General features: G+C 45.5%; 1 protein-coding gene across 3 annotated transcripts; it reads left to right on the top strand.

The window, feature by feature from the left end:
* Window positions 1-3,513: 3,513 nt before the first annotated feature.
* Window positions 3,514-19,339, top strand: EDEM2 (ER degradation enhancing alpha-mannosidase like protein 2). 3 transcript variants are annotated; one of them, XM_050917356.1, is made up of 11 exons: window positions 3,514-3,594; window positions 4,126-4,236; window positions 5,032-5,071; window positions 7,249-7,354; window positions 11,366-11,491; window positions 12,439-12,650; window positions 14,083-14,224; window positions 14,726-14,850; window positions 15,632-15,776; window positions 17,060-17,181; window positions 18,112-19,339. In XM_050917356.1, the coding sequence occupies exons 1-11, from the start codon at window positions 3,581-3,583 to the stop codon at window positions 18,610-18,612; spliced, it is 1,644 nt and encodes a 547-aa protein (XP_050773313.1). In that variant the 5' UTR covers window positions 3,514-3,580; the 3' UTR covers window positions 18,613-19,339. The 3 variants fall into 3 exon arrangements, with proteins under 3 accessions (XP_050773313.1, XP_050773312.1, XP_050773314.1); XM_050917355.1 differs by having other exon boundaries at window positions 3,520-3,690; XM_050917357.1 differs by lacking the exons at window positions 3,514-3,594; window positions 5,032-5,071; window positions 7,249-7,354 and having other exon boundaries at window positions 4,132-4,236.
* Window positions 19,340-19,661: the final 322 nt, after the last annotated feature.

Genomic DNA, 19,661 nt, shown 5'->3' with positions numbered 1-19,661 from the left:
GAAATCATGAGACTGTACAACCTCAAATAACTGTTCTGTCTCCTGTTCTTAGATTGAGCTCTTCTGGGCAGGGCAGAGGCTGTGTCTTCCTGAGTTCATGAGCTGCATGCTGTGGCAATTAATAGAAAAGAAAAGAAAGATTCACTTCTGACATGCATAGTGCCATCACCCAGCTATCCTGGTTCCAATCTAGGCTCCACCCTTGGGTGAGAAGCAGCTGCCTGGAGATGAACTCAAACAAGATGGAGTGAACGGTGGTGAAAAGCTAGCTACATAGCATCACTTGGTCTGGAGGGAGCTTGCCCTCCAAAAGCTACATTGGTTCATGATCCAGCTAGCTTTGTCTTTGCCCAGCAGCACTACTAACCATCAGTCAGGGCTGTTTTAATAAGAAAATGTGTATTTGTATGTGATTATGAACTGAAAATGTGTTTCCCCCTTTTAAAATCATGAGATTTTAAAAATAAACATGTGGCTCCACTTACTTTCCCTTTGGAGTTGGAGTAGCTCACATTTTCAAAGCTTTTCTCTGCAACCACAAGGATTAGAAACTTACAATTTGTTTTAAACCAAAGCTAAGATTCTCATGACATCACATGACTCTGGGAGTTGGGGCTGTAAGAACACCAAACGAGTGTTAGAGGAGGGAATCGGGGAGTGATGCGTCAAACAGCCTCTGAGTTGCTGCTCCATTGAGAGCACAAGGTGCTGCATTGGAGCCTTCCCAGGAGAGCATAGCAGCCTGTGCACGACAAGCTGGGGCTCCCATAAGAGGGTTCACTAGGAAGAAGGGCAGCAGAGGGCCCCCAAAGAAAGACCAGGGGGAAGGAGCAATTGACTGGTGAGGTGGAGGTGTCCCCAATGCAGTAGATTCTGGGAGGGTTGTAGTGCCTCAGTGAATGACTTTAATTGACATGGGGAGGGGTGAATTGGTTTTGCAGAGGGGGCAGTTCAGGGGCAATAGAGGCCTAAGAGAGATTTTGGGTGGAGAGTGTATTACTGAGAGGCATGGAATGAAGGATAGATATTTGGAGATGAAACGTCTTCATGGGAACACGGGAGCATGGAGAGGGAGGTAGGCTGAGTTCCTGGGGGCCGGCTGGAAGGAGGCAAGGCTGAAGGTACCTGAAGAAGGAAACACATTTCCCTCAGGGATTGGACCAAGGAGAGTGGTTTCATAGGGTGGGAAGAAGGCAGAGACAGGTGTGTTTCTGAGGCACAGGGGCACTAAAACAAGGATTCAAAAAAGGAAACTCACACTTTCTGCCCCCTTCCCCCACAAGCCCAGCTGGTGCTCAGAAAAAACAGCTGAGCAGCTCTTTACCCAAAGTTTGCTGCCAGGACATGTGCTGGGAGCTGCTGTTAGGCTCCCAATTAAGTTTCTTGAGAATTTAGGAGAGAGGAGTGGGCAATGTAGTTAAGACAACCTACTTTTCTAGAGTTAACCAGGCCTTAGAGACAATAGGAATACAATTTACACTGAAAGTAAAAAGGACCATCAAGTCAACAAGGGGAGGAGATTTCAGGGAACAGATCACTTTGCATTTTAGCAAACAGCAGTAGGGGAAGAAAACCCGTATGAAACTTCCTTCACCACTCCATGTCTCCTTCCTCACAGCTCAAATGAACTTTACTTTGAGGGGTAACCTTCAGAAGAAGCCATTTCAAAGACTCACTGGACTATAAAGAAATGAGTAAAGAATTGCAAGTTATCTTTCACTTGAAACAACAAAGGAACCATTTGGACTTTCTGGAAGATCCTGACCAAAGGGCCTGGTCAGCTATCTTTGTGGAGCATACATTGGTAAGGAAACTCCCTTGAACAAAGGCTGTCGCTTGTTTTGTTAGGTCTTAGCCTCTAGAAAGCATTTTTCACTTTAATTTGCTTGTAACTATTTCTAACTCTACACTTGAACTCACTTAAAATCTTATCACCTCTTGTTAATAAACTTGTTTTACTTTTAATCTAAACCATCCCAGTGCTGTGCTTGATGTAAATTGAACGTTAACTCCAGCTAATGTGACAAGCTGTTGAGTAATATATCTTTAAAGGAACAAACCACCCTTAGTCTCTCTCTGAATTGTCCAGGAAAGGGCTTGTTGCCGGCAGATAACTGCCTGAGGCCAAGCAACAGCGGGGGGGTCCGTCGCCTGGTGTGCTGCGCCAATAAACACACCAGGGTGGAGAAGCAAACCAAGTTTATTTGAGCTCTCAAAGCGGTGCAGGGAGTTTGACTCAGATCAAGCACCCCTAAAACAAGCAGTCTGTTCCTTTATATCCATGAGAACTTTTCTCACTGACTAGCAATCCCCCGTTTCCCCTCCCTCCTCCTCCTCCTTCCTCCCCCTGTAGCAATTACATAAGTGCAGGTGCATTAAGTAATCTTGGCCGCGGCAGCTCGTTAGTGAGTTTTCCTTCTGCAAGTTATCTTGTCCTTCTGCTAAAGGTGCACAGGCCTCATTATTTCTGCTTTAGACCAGTTAGAACTGTTGCAACTGATAACGGCTGTTACACCTGGCCTTTTAGGTCGATTAAAGTTCAAACATGGAGGGACTCTTATCTGCTGAGGCCTAAAACCAGGAAGGCTCCATACTCTTGTGGCCTTCCACCCTCCCGAGTTACGTAGGGTTATGCTTAGTGACACCAACAGGCTGGACATTGCAGAGCACATGGTTTAGGAAAATTCAGGACTGGAGGGCATTGTGTTCATCTTGCCAGGTATAAACAAGGCTGGTGAAGGCCAGAGTGCGGATGTGATACAACAAGCAGGTGCCTAGAATCAGAAGACTGAACCAGGGTTGCTTAATACACACTCACTCAGTGCATGCTTGTGTGATGGATGGAAGCCTCCAGACAAAGGAGCTCCAGTGGCAGCTATTCTGAGGCACTGGGGGTTACAGGGCAAGCAGTGACACCACCACTCACTGGTCTGGATGCACCCCCAGAAAGTTATTAGATCTTTTCATCAACTTTGCAAACACATTTGAGTCAGTTTGAAGCAGCATCACGGAAAGCAGCAAAACCACAGGGCATTGCAGTTGGCTTATCTCGAATAATAAAAACTACATACAAAGACTCCTAAAGTGCGACATGAATGGACGGGGAATTAAGTTGACAGGCCAGGGGTTAAAATCCTTCCTCTCATCCACAGCCCTGGGGTGCGCCGGGGAAGGCGGGGAGAAGAGCGCGGGGCGGGTCTGGTTGTGTGACTGCGGCTCTGAGCGTGGCTGTAACGGGCCAGTAGCTGTGACACCTACTTCCCCTCTAGGGGAACCAAACGTGGCTAAGTCCCTAGACTGGCAACAGCTCCAGGGGCTGCCCTGTGCCCCGGAAGGGGAACCCGCAGCCTCGTCCTGAGACACGACAGATTCCGGGGAGCAGGGACTACGCCCGGTAGCGCGAGAAGCCGGAATTGAAGGTACTTTTGTGCGCAGGCGCAGTAAGGCCTAGCGCAAGGGGGGGCCGATGAGTGGGACAGACGCGCGCGCAGGAGGGGCGTGGCTAGGCCCCGTGAGGGGCGGCACGCGGAAGCGCCGGCGCGGCTGGGACTGAGGCTGCTGGGTTCCGCTGCCCCGTGCGATGCTCCGCTCCTGGTACCTGCTGTGCTGCCTCTGGGCCCTGCACCTGCCGGGCGCCGGGGAGGGGGCGGCGGCAGCGGCGGGGCGGGAGATAGACACCGCCCACTACCGGTGAGGCTCGGGGCAGCTCGGTTCGCCCCACCTCACTCCCCGCGGCCGGCAGCGGCCGGCTCCGGCTCACCCCGGACGGGGCTCAGTCCGGCCCCCCCTCGGGGCCGGGCTCGCGGCTGCGGCTGGGGGCGGTAGGCGCGTCCCGCCCAGGCTTCCCTTGTGGAAGGGGCCGCGCAGCTGGGCGCGTAGCAGAGACCCGGCTCGGCCCGCGCGCCTCTCCCAGCCGTTGCTAACCGCAGCCCCGACGCGCTGCTGCCGAGCGGTCCCGGCAGTGCGGCCACACCGCTGCCGGCCCGGCCAGCGCGCAGCGAGCCGGGCGGGGGGGCCGCTTAGCAGGGAGACCCGAGGGCCCGTTCGGCAGAGCCAGGAACAAGCTCCTCGCGTGCCGATCGATCGGTGGGGGTGTCAGGGCTCCAGTGTCCCCTCTGTCCGCAGGGAGCGAGTCAAGGCCATGTTTTACCACGCCTACAACAATTACTTGGAAAACGCTTTCCCCTATGATGAGCTGCGGCCTCTGACGTGCGATGGACAGGACACCTGGGGAAGGTACCGGAGGGGGTTAATGTTCGTCTGCTGTGTCCGGGGTGTAGATGTTTCCTAACCTCTCACTAGACTTAAGAATGTAAAAGACCTTCATCTTTAGCTCTGATGTCTCTGTGGGGCACGGTCATGGTCTCTGCTGTAACTGTGCCAAGCCATTTGGTAAAAGTGGAGTCTCAAACTGCATTAAACTTGAATCGTATAAGTTGAAGAAGGAGAAAATCAATTGGATCACGCAAGCCAGGCACCTGCCAGTAAAAGAGAACTGTATAAGAAAAGATGAGAGGCAGGGGTGGGGGGTAAGGGAATATATTTTATTGTTTCTCTAAAATCCTGGGACCAGCATGGCTAAAACGACTCTGTAAGTAAAAATAATAAGATGATTATGTCAAGAAATCTTATTGGGAGGTATTTTCCCACTAAGGCTGCAGGTATTGCTGTTGGAATAAAGTATATTTTTGTTCTTAGCTCCACCTGTTGCCTGGCCCTGCAATAGAGTCATAATTTTGTGTTGATGGTATTAATGGCAATGGTTGTGCTCTGACAGATTCAGCAGGATGATTTCATGCCTATCTCAAACAGATAGATGCCATGTGGGTAGAATTCCCAATCTTCTCTATGCGCAGCTTAGGGGGTCTCAGGTTGGCTCACACTGTTGCCTCTCAGCAGCTGGAGTTGCAGTTAGACTTTTTGTTTGTTTTTGCTGTTCAGTATCCAAGTGTTATATTTGTTCCTGTCTGTCAGCTTGGCTGCTACTTATCTCATTGGCATTTCCTCACACTGCCTTCTGTTCTCTTTCAGTTTTTCTCTCACATTGATTGATGCTTTGGACACTCTTCTAGTAAGTACCTCACTCAATTACGGCCTTTTCTTGTTAATTTCCCTCTGTTTTATTTTGTACAATGTTACTTTCTGCACTGCTTAAACATACTGTATTAGAGGCCTAGGTTTACCTCTGCTCTTCTCAGGTGCTCTTCACCTACTTGAGAGAGTAACTTATTAACTGAGTGAGGGAGAGCCTGCATTGACTTCACTGAGATGCAGGTGCCTGGAGTTCCCAGCCTCGAACACCTAAATACAGGAACTCCTCACTTAATATTGTAGTAATGTTCCTGAAAAATGTGACTTTAAGCGAAACGATGTTAAAGTAATCCAATTGCCTCATAAGAATTAATGTAAATGAGGGGGTTAGGTTCCAGGGAAATTTTTTTCACCAGACAAAAGACTATATACATACACACACACACACACAGGCAGTATAAGTTTTAAACAAATAATTTAATACTGGTACATGGTGATGATGATTGTGAAGCTTGGTTGAGGTGGAGTCAGAGGGTGGGATATTTCCCAGGGAATGTCTTACTGCTAAATGACCTAGCAGTTGACTGAGCCCTCAAGTGTTAACTCTTACAACACTCTACAAGGCAGCAGGAAAGGAGGGAGGGCAAACAGAGACGCATGCCCTGGTATGAGAGAAAAAATGTGCATTTCCCCTTTAAGTGGCTGACCCCAGGCTTAAGAACACTGCTTTGTTATTTAAATCAGCTTGCTGAGACCTGAGACCGGCAGCTACTGCCTTGAAGCCCCGTCCCTCTGTCGTGTGTCCCCCCTGCTCTATGGAAGCAGGGTGCAGGAACGGGGGGAAGGGGAAACACCCTGACATTAGCCCCTTTCTTCCCCCCCCCCCTCCCCCTGTACAGCAAGCAGGAGTCTCTGGGAGCAGCTCCAAGGCAGAGGGCAGGAGCAGCACATGGCAGTGCAAGGAGGGACAGCTGCTGCACAGGGAACTTAGGGGAGTGGGGAGCTGATGGTGGGGCTGCTGGTCCACCTTGGTTTCAGCCACCCACCAACTAGCTACAACGGGCTGCTCTTCCTGCAAGCAGCGAACAAAACAGGTTGCTGCCAAATGACATTAGAAGGGAGCATTTCACAACTTTAAACGAACGTGTTCCCTAACTGATCAGCAATTTAACTTTGAAACGTTAACTAGGACGACTTTAAGTGAGGAGTTCCTGTGTGGCATAAGGACCCAGAATGAGGGGGAAAAGTTTTGAAGTCAAGCAGGAATCATTTTCTTAGTGTCTTCCATAACCTCCATTTCATGAGTCAGCAGCTTGTGCTCCCAGCTAGTCACAGGCGGCGAGTTGTGTGGGCCTGTGGTTCCTGGACTCCAGCAAATTCAGGGCCCAGGGAGCCTGGCTCCACTAATGTTTAGGGCCGGGTCTGTCTCCCGGCCCCGCCTGCTACCCCCGCACACCTCCCTTGAGCGTCCCTGCCTGCCCTGGGGAGCAGGTGGCTGCCCCCTGCAGCTCCGCGCTGTGCTCCCTCGCCAGCCATTGCCAGCTACAAGAGAGCTGTGCCAAAGGAGGAGAGGAGGCGCATGGCTGTTTCCCCGCCCCCACACATACACAGCAGGCAACTCCCATGTCATCTCCAAGGGGGTGGGAAGGCTGGTCTAGCTGGACCTCCTGAGCAGCAACCGGGGGGGGCTTGGGTGAATGTTGGGTGGGCAGGCCCCTGCCTCCCTTGGAGCTCCCTGCTGCTGGCAGGGAGAGGGCTGGATGGAGTCTTCTCTGGCCCCAAGCCCTGGAGAAGCCTGCCTGATGCAGCCCAAACTCCTCATCCCCAGCCCAGCACCTCAAACATCCTCCCGCACCTCCTCCTGCACTCAGACTCCCTGTCCCAGCCCAGAGCCTGCACCCCCTCCTGCACCCCAATTCCCTCTCAAAGCCTGCACCCCAAACCCCTTCCCCAGCCCAGAGCCTGCACCCAGACTTCCTCCCAGAGCCGCGGGGGCGGGACTTGGACCTGTTTGGCAACACCAAAAATTATACAAACCTGCTGCCCCTGCAGCTAGGGCCAAGTGAAAAAGGTTGAAAACAGCATCTAAACCTACAGGGAAGCTGCTGAGGAGTCTGTTATGTCATGTGTTCTTTATCACTGATCCTATGTTTTCCTGAGCATAGTCATTTGCTGCCTCATGAGCCTACCTCTCATTTGTCCTGATTTCTTTTCCAGATTTTGGGAAATGTTTCAGAGTTCCAGAGGGTTGTCAATGTGCTGCAGGAGGGGGTGGATTTTGATATCGATGTAAATGCGTCTGTCTTTGAAACCAATATCCGAGGTGAGCTGGGTGCTGGAGTAGGGCTTAACTTGGAAGTCGTTTGTGTGTCATAATCAGTCTCTGAATTCATAATTTATATATAGTGCAGAAAGGTAATGCAGAACAACAGTGGGAATTGAATTCTGCTGCATACAAACTAAACAAGGAAGGGAGGTGTATTTTTCCTTCATTGTGCATTACCTCCCAGCCCCCTTTTGAATGGTTCCAGATGTAAACTATAGATTCTAGGTCTGGAAGGGACCTTGAGAGGTCATCGAGTCCAGTCCCCTGCCCTCATGGCATGACCAAATACTGTTTATACCATCCCGGATACACATTTATCTAACCTACTCTTAAATATCTCCAGAGATGGAGATTCCACAATCTCCCTAGGCAGTTTATTCCAGTGTTTAACCACCCTGACAGTTAGGAACTTTTTCCTAATGTCCAACCTAAACCTCCCTTCATGCAATTTGAGCCCATTGCTTCTTGTTCATCTTACCCTCTAAGCACAGAACAAGTTTTCTCCCTCCTCCTCATGACACCCTTTTAGATACCTGAAAACTGCTATCATGTCCCATCTCAGTCTTCTCTTTTCTAAACTAAACAAACCCAATTCTTTCAGCCTTCCTTCATAGGTCATGTTCTCTAGACCTTTAATCATTTTTGTTGCTCTTCTCTGGACCCTCTCCAATTTCTCCATCTTTCTTGAAATGCGGTGCCCAGAACTGGACACACTTCTCCAATTGAGGCCTGACCAGCGCAGAGTAGAGCGGAAGAACAACTTCTTGTGTCTTGCTCACAACACACCTGTTAATGCATCCCAGAATCACGTTTGCTTTTTTTGCAACAGCATCACACTGTTGACTCATATTTAGCTTGTGGTCCACTATAACCCCTCGATCCCTTTCAGCTGTACTCCTTCCTAGACAGTCTCTTCCCATTCTGTATGTGTGAAACAGATTGTTCCTTCCTAAGTGAAGCACTTTGCATTTGTCTTTTGTTAAACTTCATACTGTTTACCTCAGACCACTTCTCCAATTTGTCCAGATCATCTTGAATTATGACCCTATCCTCCAAAGCAGTTACAATTCCTCTGAGTTTGGTATCATCTGCAAACTTAATAAGCGTACTTTCTATGCCAATATCTAAGTCGTTGATGAAGATATTGAACAGAGCCGGTCCCAAAACAGAGCCCTGCGGAACCTCACTTGATATGAGGTGGATTGGGATTCCAGGAGGATTGGGAACCATTAATAACTACTCTGAGTATGGTTATCTAGCCAGTTATGCACCCACCTTATAGTAGCCCATCTAAGTTGTATTTGGCTAGTTTATTGATAAGAATATTGTGCAAGACGGTATCAAATGCCTTACTAAAGTCTAGGTATACCACATCCATCGCTTCTCCCTTATCCACAAGACTTGTTATACTATCAGAGAAAGCTATCAGACTGGTTTGACATGATTTGTTCTTTACAAATCCATGCTGGCTATTCCCTATCACCTTACCACCTTCCAAATGTTTGCAGATGATTTTCTTAATTACTTGCTCCATTATCTTCCCTGGCACAGAAGTTAAACTAACTAGTCTGTAGTTTCCTGGGTTGTTTTTATTTCTCTTTTTATAGATGGGCACTATATTTGCCCTTTTCCAGTCTTCTGGAATCTCTCCAGTCTCCCATGATTTTCCAAAGATAATAGCTAATGGCTCAGATACCTCCCCTATTAGCTCCTTGAGTATTCTGCGATGCATTTCATCAGGCCATGGTGACTTGCAGGCATCTAACTTTTGTAAGTGATTTTTAACTTTGTTCTTTTTTTATTTTATCTTCTAATCTAAACCTACCCCCTTCCCGTTAGCATTCACTATGTTAGGCATTCCTTCAGACTTCTTGGTGAGGACCGAAACAAAGAAGTCATTAAGCATCTCTGCCCATTTCCAAGTTTACTATTACTGTTTCTCCCGCCTCACTGAGCAGTGGGCCTGCCTTGTCCTTGGTCTTCCTCTTGCTTCTAATGTATTGGTTAAAAGTCATCTTGTTTTCCTTTATTCCGGTAGCTAGTTTGAGCTAATTTTGTGCCTTTGCCTTTCTAATCTTGCCCCTGCATTCCTGTGTTGTTTGCCTGTATTCATCCTTTGTAATTTGTCCTAGTTTCCATGTTTTTTATATGACTCCTTTTTATTTTTTAGATCATGCAAGATCTCATGGTTAAGCCAAGGTGGTCTTTTGCCACATTTTCTATCTTTCCTACCCAACGGAATAGCTTGCTTTTGGGCCCTTAATAGTGTCCCTTTGAAATATTTCCAACTCTCCTCAGTTGTTTTTCCCCTCAGTCTTGATTTCCACGGGACCTTACCAGTCAGCTCTCTGACTTACCAAAATCCACCTTCCTGAAATCCATTGTGTCTCTATTTTGCTGTACTCCCTTCTACCCTTCCTTAGAATTGTGAACTCTATGATTTCATGATCACTTTCACCAAAGCTGCCATCCACTTTCAAATTCTCAGTGAGTTCCTCCCTATTTGTTAATGTCAAATCTGCAACAGCTTCCCCCCAGTAGCTTTTTCAACCTTCTGAAATAAAAAGTTGTCTGCAGTGCCGTCCAAGAACTTATTGGATAGTCTATATCCCGCTGTGTTATTTTCCCAACATATATCTGGATAGTTTGGTCTCCCATCACCACCAAATGTTGGGCTTTGAATGATTTTGTTAGTTGTTTAAAAAAGCCTCTTCCACCTCGTTATGTGGCCTATCGTAGACTCCTAGCATGACATCACCTTGTTTTTTACCCCTTTTAGCCTAACCCAGAGACTCTCAACACTTCCGTCTCCTATGTCCATCTCCACCTCAGTCCAAATGTGTACATTTTTAATATATAAGGCAACACCTCCTCCCTTTTTCCCCTGTCTATCCTTCCTGAGCAAGCTGTGCCCATCCATACCAACATACCAATCGTGTATTATCCCATCAAGTTTCGGTGATGCCAACAATGTCATAGCTGTATTTATTTATTAGCACTTCCAGTTCTTCCTGCTTATTACCCGTACTTCTCGCATTTGTATATAGACATCTAAGATACTTATTTGATCTTGCCTCCCAGTTTTGCCCTGACCCTCCTTTCTCTCTGCCATTATAGCCTCCACTTCCTCCTATTTCCGACCCATCTCCCAGGTCTTCATGTTCTCCGCTTACCTGTGGGCTTTGCTCACCTCACCTATACCTACTACAGTCTGTGTTCTTGTTCAAGGTTAGGTTTGAGTTTCAGAACGAGAGGTTTCAGACTGAAGTCGTAATGTTACACGTCAAATCTGCTCTTGCTTCTGGAATAAGTTTGTGTCCCTTGAGGCAGACGATGTTCTGGAATTAGTCTAGTTAAGAAACGATGATTAGAGTCCTCTTTCTCTTGAAAAATATCATGAGGACCTCTGCCTTCAGTGCTGCTTGTGTCTTTTACCCTTTCAATTCCCTCCACCTAAATGATACTTTCAGGGAAGAAAACTGTACCATGCTTATTCTCATTCTCCTACCCAGCACTGCTCTGCTAGTTTCTGCATCCTGGGAAAGTTTCTGCTAAAATATTTTACACGTTAATAGTTTTTGACCTATGCTTGCACATTTCTAAACTCCATTTAAAATACAAAACAACCCCACCCTCTCTTTTCCTTTTCAGTTGCTCAAACTTTATTCTCCTGATGTCATAATTCCAGTAGTTCTTCAATTGTCTATAGAGTAGTACAGATAAATGGGCATAGGTAAGATCTGCTGTTTCTAATACAATGAAGTAGAAGTGCTGCCAGTTCTTTTTGACAGTTTACTAAGAAGCAAGACTACAATTTTTTTTCCCTGCAAAGCATCTTTGATTAGCACCTTTTTAGACACTACAGATGAGCCATCTGTCTTTCCCTTCCCACCCACAACTTCCTAGTTTTGCCCACAAAACCCCCAAATCAGCAGCCTTTGATTGCATAACTATCAGTTCATTCCTCCCTGTACTACCGGTTGAGCCCCTCGCTTTGCACTGTTCCAGTGGTTGGTGGTCTCCTGTCCGCTCACTTGCTGTCTAAGAAGGCTGGTGTTGAAGTGGAAGCAGGATGGCCCTGCTCAGGACCTCTTCTGAGGATGGCGGAAGAAGCTGCTCGTAAACTTCTGCCAGGTGAGAACTTTTCCAGAGCGGCATATCTAACTTCTCACTGCACTTTTCTGCGTAGTAGATGCTGCGTTAACTGGCCAGGAGTAATACAAGTGGCATCACTTTAGCATCTAAAATAATCCCCAGATCACTGGAATCATAGGGGAAGCCTAACTGGCTGTATTAAACAGCCATATTTTTGTCAGTGTTATTGAAGTCTGGGGAATGAGCCTAGGCTCAAATATATCCAAATACATCCTTCCAAAGCAGCTGTGGGATGGTTTTTGGCAGCAGAATGCAGGACTCTGGGTCACTTGAGACAAAATATTATAGGAGGTGTCTGTTCTTCTGAAATGACAGCATTAGGTATACGTAATGCCTGTAGGAAACACCCAAACCGTGGCGTTATCAGTCACATGAGCATATACCATCATGAATATTAGTTACTCCAAGCAAAAAAGTTAAAAGAACATTAGAGACCATCACTTAACCACCTTAGAGGCAGAAGATGTGCAAACTCAACTCTGCCCGATTTGTGGGCTTCCATTAGGATACACAATCCGAGTACGTGAGTTGTGTTGTTTTTATGTGCCTCATCCGGGGCACAGGTTGCACTGCGCTCAGTTAATGAGGCAACTGTTCAGTGTTTGCATCCTCACAGAGATCATCCCACTTGTGCAGTGAGGCAGGCGTACCCTCAAACATTGAATGCTAAGTGATAGGTCTCCATAACTGATGTCCAGCATTTCTTGTCTAGCCTTTTGGGTTCTCCCTCTCTCCCCTATACTGGGCTATGGTGCCATCTCCCATTTATTTCAGTGCACTTGTTGGGTCTGCTCCAAACCCTGGTCTCTTGCTGGCATCAATGCTTGAATGAGAGGTACAGGCAGTAATAGTGAGCCTGTTTTAAATGTTGTCTGGTGATGGATGCCGAACATTCTCCCGTGAATCACGACTGTGATGTGTTTCAGCTTTTCAGACCCCAACTGGGATGCCATATGGGACAGTGAACTTGCTGCATGGAGTAAACCCTGGAGAGACCTCCGTTACCTGTACTGCTGGTATCGGTACATTCATAATGGAATTTGCCACGTTAAGCCATCTTACTGGTGACCAGGTGTTTGAGGATGTGGCCAGAAAAGCCCTTAAGGCCTTGTGGAAAAATCGCTCAGATATTGGATTGGTGAGTAGGGGGAAATGTCCTTCATGTTATGCTTACATCCTTTTTGTAAACAGTGTACGGTACTAGGTAAGCCAGGATAGATAGAGGACATGTTAGCTTTAAATTAGTGATCCCTTTATAATACACTTCTACCTTGATATAACACCACCCGATATAACATGAATTTGGGTATAACGCGGTAAAGCAGTGCTCCGGAGGGGTGGGCTGCGCACTCTGTTGGATCAAAGCAAGTTCTATATAACGCAGTAAGATTTTTTGACTCCCGAGGACAGCATGTTATCGAGGTAGAGGTGTACTACATGAGTATAACTGCAATACCAGTAATCATGCAGTAGGTGGCACATATTCTGGTACTGTCCCAGAACACCCGTAACTTCAGTTAAAGACCATATCCACCTCAGATACATTATGCAGTTCTTGTCTTCCACCCAGAAGAGGCTGGCAGGCATATATGTTGTGGTTTTCACAGTTTTATAGTTTTTATAACTCAGCTTTCTTTTTGATCCCCTGTCATTACTGACTCACAGCCTCCTTAAAATGCTGCTTTAGCGCCACAACTCCAAGCCTAGTCTCTGTTGAAGGGTGATTTTTATTTTTTTAAATGAGACCAGTCAATTCAGATGTTTATGGTTTAGGCTTTGGAGAGGAGGGTTGGATCACAATTTTTCCCATACTTAAAATATAAATATTTTCTCTTGACACTTACATTTTGTAAACAAAACTTTGGACATTTCTGAAGTTTAAAAATGTCCGTCTCCACATGTGGCTAGACCTCAATAAAGAACTTGGCAAATTTAATGGAAAAAATTATGAACAACTACAAATGTTTCCACACATGCACTGTAACACAGAAAAATCTTTAAGCCTATAGTTATGGTCTTGCCCAGCTCCACAATGCCATGCTGTAGAACTCGAGTGCCATAAATAAGTTTTTTTGTTTGTTTTTTGTGTTTTTTCCTTGTATCTGAAGAGTTTTCTAGCTCAAAACCCTTTGGCATTTCAGAAAAATGCAGTTATTCTATTCTGTAGTCCTAGAGTTCCGGTCAGATAATACCTAACAAAGCTGTACTTTATGGCATTGTAATTAATAAAATCCTAGGTAAAACTTTATACTAATGAGGCACCAATGTTGCAAATTAAAAATGCACAGTAATGATTCCCATAGCATTGTTCATGTCTGCCTATTGACAAACCAAGTGTAGTTGTGAAATGCTGAAAACAGTTAATTCAACTTAAAGGTGGCAAATTCATAATAAAATCAGGACAGCAATACTAATGTTGTATTGCTGTATGTGTCTGTATTTCATAGAGTTTGCCAAGTGTTTTGGAATCTGTTTCTTTGAAAACCACTATAGAAAGAGGAGAAAGTCCTCGAAATCTAGTATCGACAGGCAAGCTTTGGCTTGTCTTTAAAATCTTCCTTTTCCCACAGGTGGGTAACCATATTGATGTGGTAACTGCCAAATGGGTAGCCCAAGATGCTGGCATCGGGGCAGGGGTAGATTCCTACTTTGAATACCTTGTTAAAGGAGCCATTCTGCTGCATGATGAAGAGCTGATGTCCATGTTCCTAGGTGAGAGCTTTTTTTTCCCTGGCTGACTGGGCCTTTTTTCACCAGATTGTCCCAAGAATGTCTCCTTAAGTACATCTGCAGATAGCTGTATGTGCACAAAGAGGCCCCTGGAAATGTGACCTTAAGCATCTCCATGGTGAGACTCACTTCTGAGACATCTTCAGCTCTGGGGGTGAAATTCTGGCCTCCCATTGATCTCAGTTGAGCCAGGCTATTCCCTGTGTCTTTTTGGAGCTAAATTTCTTTTTCCAACATTTGGTCTGTTAGACTCCTTCTTTTAGCAAGAGGACAAAACTCCTTTCTAGACTGTTTCCTGTAGTGATGGTTTTTGTTACCAATAAGACCTTGTTAGATTTGTGAGTGTTCTGTATGACAGTTAGTGCTCTAGGAGGAATGAATGTTCTTAGTGTTAATTTGACTGAACCATAGTGGAAAGGGGGCTTCTCTTCTGCTATTTAAAAATTGAGTTGTGTTAAATTATTCTTCTCTGCTTCTTTTTAGAATATAACAAAGCCATTAGGAACTACACAAAATTTGATGACTGGTACCTGTGGGTTCAGATGTACAAAGGGACAGTGTCCATGCCTGTCTTTCAGTCCCTGGAGGCCTACTGGCCAGGCTTACAGGTAGGAAGAGAAATAACATACGCTGATCTTGGTCATCCCTGTCTTGAATCCATCTGCACCACAATACTGTGCCAGGGCATATGATGGTAACTTTATCTTCTGTCCTGGTTAAAACCTGACTCTGCTCCGTAATGTAGATGGACTTCACCTCCTGCAGTCTTTGGCAGAGCAGAATTAGACTCCAGCAGAGCTACATACAGAGCCATATATTAAGTGTGAATGAGGACAGCCATGTTGTAACCTGCTTTCCTAATGCAGTTGTTCTTATGTTGGGGGAGGGGGGCAATGAAAAGAGGCCAAATCCCTTCCCCATCTCTTCCTAAACATGTTTCATGTTTGAGTTTTTCTTGCTATGGGAATTGTTTATTGAGTAGTTCCCACTCCCTAGTGTCCTGTAGTTGACTACGCAGTAGCAGCCCTTCTGTTGCTGAAATGAAAGGAACAGTGTCCTGTAGCTGAGTCAGGGAAGCTCTAGAATGAATACTCTGAGGCCCACGTCAGTCAGAATGGATTAGAAAACTTGGTACGACTTCAGAGATCACGTGGAATAGGATCCAACAGAAAAGTGTCACCTGCTTCCTCTTTAGCTCCAGCTATTCTTAAGATACCCTGTCTGAATATGACTAGTTATATTATTCAAACTCTGGGAGCAGTCTATTGACGTCTCATTTAATGACTGTAGAAGAGTTTTTTTTCCTTTGTTTTTTTTTTGGTAGCTAAGTCCTGTGTAGTTTCTTTCCCAACTGAATGTTGCTTCACTGGGTGTTTTTTCTTTCTCCAGAGTCTGATAGGGGACATCAATAATGCCATGCGAACATTCCTCAATTATTACACTGTTTGGAAACAGTTTGGTGGGCTGCCTGAGTTTTACAACATTCCCCAGGGCTATACTGTGGAGAAGAGAGAAGGATACCCCCTTAGACCTGGTAAACAAAAGCAACAAATAACAAACATGTTGATACTGAGTCCTGCTTTTACTCTGGTGTAGTAATTGTTACCCAACCTCTTAACCTGCAAACTCTATGCTAGTGCAATAGTAACTTCATTCCCAGGGCACTCCCATTTTCCATTTCCGGCAAGACACACATTGTAGAGTCTGACTTTCACTCTAGGTAGGATTAAATTTTAAAGGAGCCTAACCATTGTGCCACTTCTGAAAAGGGCCGTGTCAAATGGATTAGGTCCAAAATGTAGGATTTGTGCTGTTGAAAAAGATGAATCAGGTGTAGTATTAAGTGTTCTCAAAGTCTGTCAGTAAAAGGCTTTTTAATGTGAATGTTCACTTGCACACATGAATTCTGTACTAGTGTTAGTAGAAAGTGAAATTGACTATAAACAGACCAGCCTAGTTTTGCTGAATGAAGTGCATAGAGTAAAACAGACTTTTGCTATTCCTCCATTTTTATTAACTGTATTGCAGTTGAGTAACACAAATAAATAATTCTATGATGTAAGATACTCTCTGAAACTGGAAAGTAACATTTCTCCCTTGTTCCTTTGTCCTTTTCTGTTCCACAACCATTGGTTTCCCTTTTTCTTACAACACACCTGGTTCTACTTTTGTTTACTTGTGCACCTGCATCATGTAGGTCTGCAAATGGGTTTGTTAATTTAAGTTCCCTGAATAGCTGTTACAGCAGCATAACAACATTCTTCATCTGGCATGTAAACTGGACTTTTTTACTCAGCATTGCTCATTTTCTTAGCATGTATTATAGCATCACAGTAGCAATGTTTCTAGAGTAAGGAAAAGAGAAAGTGCCCCTGATACCTGCTGTGGGTGTTTCCATATTGCCCATCTCTGTATCTAAACACCAGGAAACCCTATCTTTCAGTAGCTTATAAAATTAATGTACAACTTTTTTTTATGAGGCTGAAATTTCTGAGGCGGAATTGCAGTCTAAAAGCAATTTTCTAAATTGAGATTTTTTTTAGGGCAGCTTTAATTTTAAAATATTTTTTAACTTCATTTCATTCCCATCCCCCAAATGTGAGGCAGGGAATGCATAGTTAACCTGTCATTTCAGTTCAGACTATTTAATTTCAGATTTGATTTGTCCTCTGGGAAGATGGGTGCCTATGGTGTGAGCCAGAGGCAATATATAGGGCTAACTGATCTGATCCTCTTAAATTGTATTGGTGAATCTGTGCAAATTTCAGTGGTGTCTTCTGTGCACTGTAACAAGGTCTTTGTTGCTGGATTTTGCAGAGCTGATCGAGAGTGCCATGTATCTGTACCGTGCCACACAAGATCCCACCCTCTTAGAACTGGGGAGAGATGCTGTGGAGTCCATAGAGAGAATCAGTAAGGTGGAGTGTGGATTTGCAACAGTAAGTGTCTGCTGAAAATCAGTTTTCAACCAGCAAGTGTTGGTCTCTTGATCATTTGCCAAAGAGGGTGATGTTTGTAGGCTGGCTGATCGCTTGAGGAGAGGGGAAGTTTTCTTGTTTTTTAAAGACAAATCAAACAGTTTCTTGTAAAACTCAATTTTGTAATTTCAGGGAGTAACTCCACTGCCAGAGCAGTAAGGGAGTTAGGCCCATATTGTGCCCTGCTACTGTGTGGGTATCCAAAGCTGGGGATGGCACAAAAAGCCTCAGCACAGGGAGTGCTTTCTCTTAGTGCCTCTGTGGGTGCAAGGGGTTGGGGAGAAGGCAGGGCCAGGGCATGTTCCCACTGCATACTATGGACCTGTAGGGGAAGGCACGTCTCAGCGATCTGCTGGAATGGTGCAGGTCTTCATTGCCCCGACATGGGCTTGTGCTGATCAGATACAACTGAGCCTGTACAAGTGACTTCTTTCCACTTCTCTAACACCTGCCATTCAAGGATCTCACACTGTTGCAATGAATCGTTAATGCACAAACACCAAGAATTCAACCTCACAACTCTGACGTAGAGAAGTCCCCATTTTATAGTTTGGGAAATGGTGGGTAAGAAATGGTGGGTAGGTGACATAGGAAATCCTTAGCCTAGAACTCCTCTCTCCTGATTCCCAGTCACTTGCTCTAACTGCTAGGCAGTTCAGCTGGATAAAACAGCCAAAAATAAACTGTTAAAGTAATTAAATGTCGTGCACCATCAAGCCAAATGGCAACTCCTCTGGGTAAGGATTGGCGGTGGACTGGTGAGTGCATGTATTGCTTTAGCTGTAGAGATGAATTCCAAGCTGACTGTTTTCCCAAGTTTGACATCTAGGAGCACTCCGTGAGGTTCTTGGTTCAGGATAGATGTAATCCACTTGATCTGCTCTCTTACAGATCAAAGACCTGAGGGATCACCGCCTGGATAATCGCATGGAATCCTTCTTCTTGGCTGAAACAGTGAAATACTTGTATCTGCTCTTTGACCCAGATAACTTCATTCACAACGATGGGTCAGCCTTTGATGTGGTGCCCATGCCTTATGGGGAATGCATCCTTGGTGCTGGAGGATACATCTTCAATACTGAAGCTCACCCCATAGACCCTGCTGCCCTGCACTGTTGTAGGAAACAGAAGGAAGAGCAGTGGGAAGTGGAAGACTTAATGAGAGAGTTTTTCTTTCTGAAGAAAAGCAAAAAGTCCACGTTCAAAAGAACTGCAGACCGTAGTGAGAGGGAAAGCCAGACAGCCTCTGCAGATGTTTCCTCAGAGAGCAGCAAGGGGAAAATGAACCCGGAGAAGAACACCAAAAGGAGAATCCCTCTCCTGAGCTGCCCTAATCAGCCCTTTACCTCCAAACTTTCAGTTCTGGGACAGGTCTTTCTAGACAACACGTGACTCCACTTCACTACAAGTCCAGGTTGTTGAAGTTAATAAATCCGCTTGGATTTGCATTCTGTGGACCTTTTTGTTCTGTGGGAAATATTTTTAAGTGGGGGTGGAAAAGTGCAAAATGGAATTTCCACTGTTATGTAAGATATCCTTCTGTTAGATCCCCTTGCACTCTTGCCTTCTGTATTGTGTGAATCAGGGTTACTGCTACATTTGTTAACCCAGCTCAAAGTTATACCAGAATGAGTTGCCAGTTTGGAAAGCAGAAATCTCTGAGAAGGAAGAGCCTGCAGCCTGTGACTTTTGCTGTTTCATTTGCGGCTGTGTTGAATGTTCTGAGGCTGTTTAAAGTCTCGACCATATGCAGAGTTTACAGTGCTTCCTGCTTAAGAAAAGAAGGAAACTGAACTACCTGGCTGTAGCAACATGAGAACAGAAACTAATTACTAGCAGTGACTTCTCTTACTCCATAAATTGCAGATTTGCTCTCTGATTAGCCTGAAATTTTACTGCTGGTCCCAGGGGATCACTTGGGCACAGGCTTGAACACCCAGAGCTCGCAGATGGGGAATAGTTCATGGGCAACCTCTATTCCAAATAACAGGTTTTCAGTTCCATGCTTGGCTGTTGGACAAATGAACTGTACATCTGGCAGTGGAGGGGAAACGAACATGGAAGGGTCTGTGAAGTGTCACAAAATGAGTTCATTTATGTCATAAAAAAATTCGCATCACACATTCTCTTACATCTAGCGCTTGTGCTGGTTGGAACCTGTGAGTGATGCTGTCCCTTAGGAGGCTGGCCTGGAAACTGATTAAATTTCTGTAGTTTTGTGGGGCCTGTGATATAGGGAAGGAGGGACTTTGTGCTGGGGATTAGAAACCCTTCTAACCCCAAGGGGTGACACTTGACTGACTCTCCAAGTGTTTTATCTGCCTCTGCTCTGAAAAACCCTTCGTCCTTCCCTGCCTTCAATGTCTAATGTGACCCATCTCTTTCTAACCACTGTATGAACCTTCTTGTTAGGAGATAATGGGGCAGTCAGCAGGAATCCA

This window comes from Gopherus flavomarginatus, chromosome 11, assembly GCF_025201925.1.
Source record: "Gopherus flavomarginatus isolate rGopFla2 chromosome 11, rGopFla2.mat.asm, whole genome shotgun sequence".
Classification (NCBI taxonomy): domain Eukaryota; kingdom Metazoa; phylum Chordata; order Testudines; family Testudinidae; genus Gopherus; species Gopherus flavomarginatus.
This window is presented reverse-complemented; position numbering and strand designations above follow the sequence as displayed.

Bases quoted from the DNA above. Each gene is read 5' to 3' on its own strand.
- EDEM2 (XM_050917355.1), top strand. From the start codon at position 3,581: ATGCTCCGCTCCTGGTACCTGCTGTGCTGCCTCTGGGCCCTGCACCTG. The intron at 7,355-11,365 runs GTGAGCTGGGTG...GCACTGTTCCAG, and splicing joins CTTTGAAACCAATATCCGAG to TGGTTGGTGGTCTCCTGTCC. The intron at 14,225-14,725 runs GTGAGAGCTTTT...GCTTCTTTTTAG, and splicing joins GCTGATGTCCATGTTCCTAG to AATATAACAAAGCCATTAGG.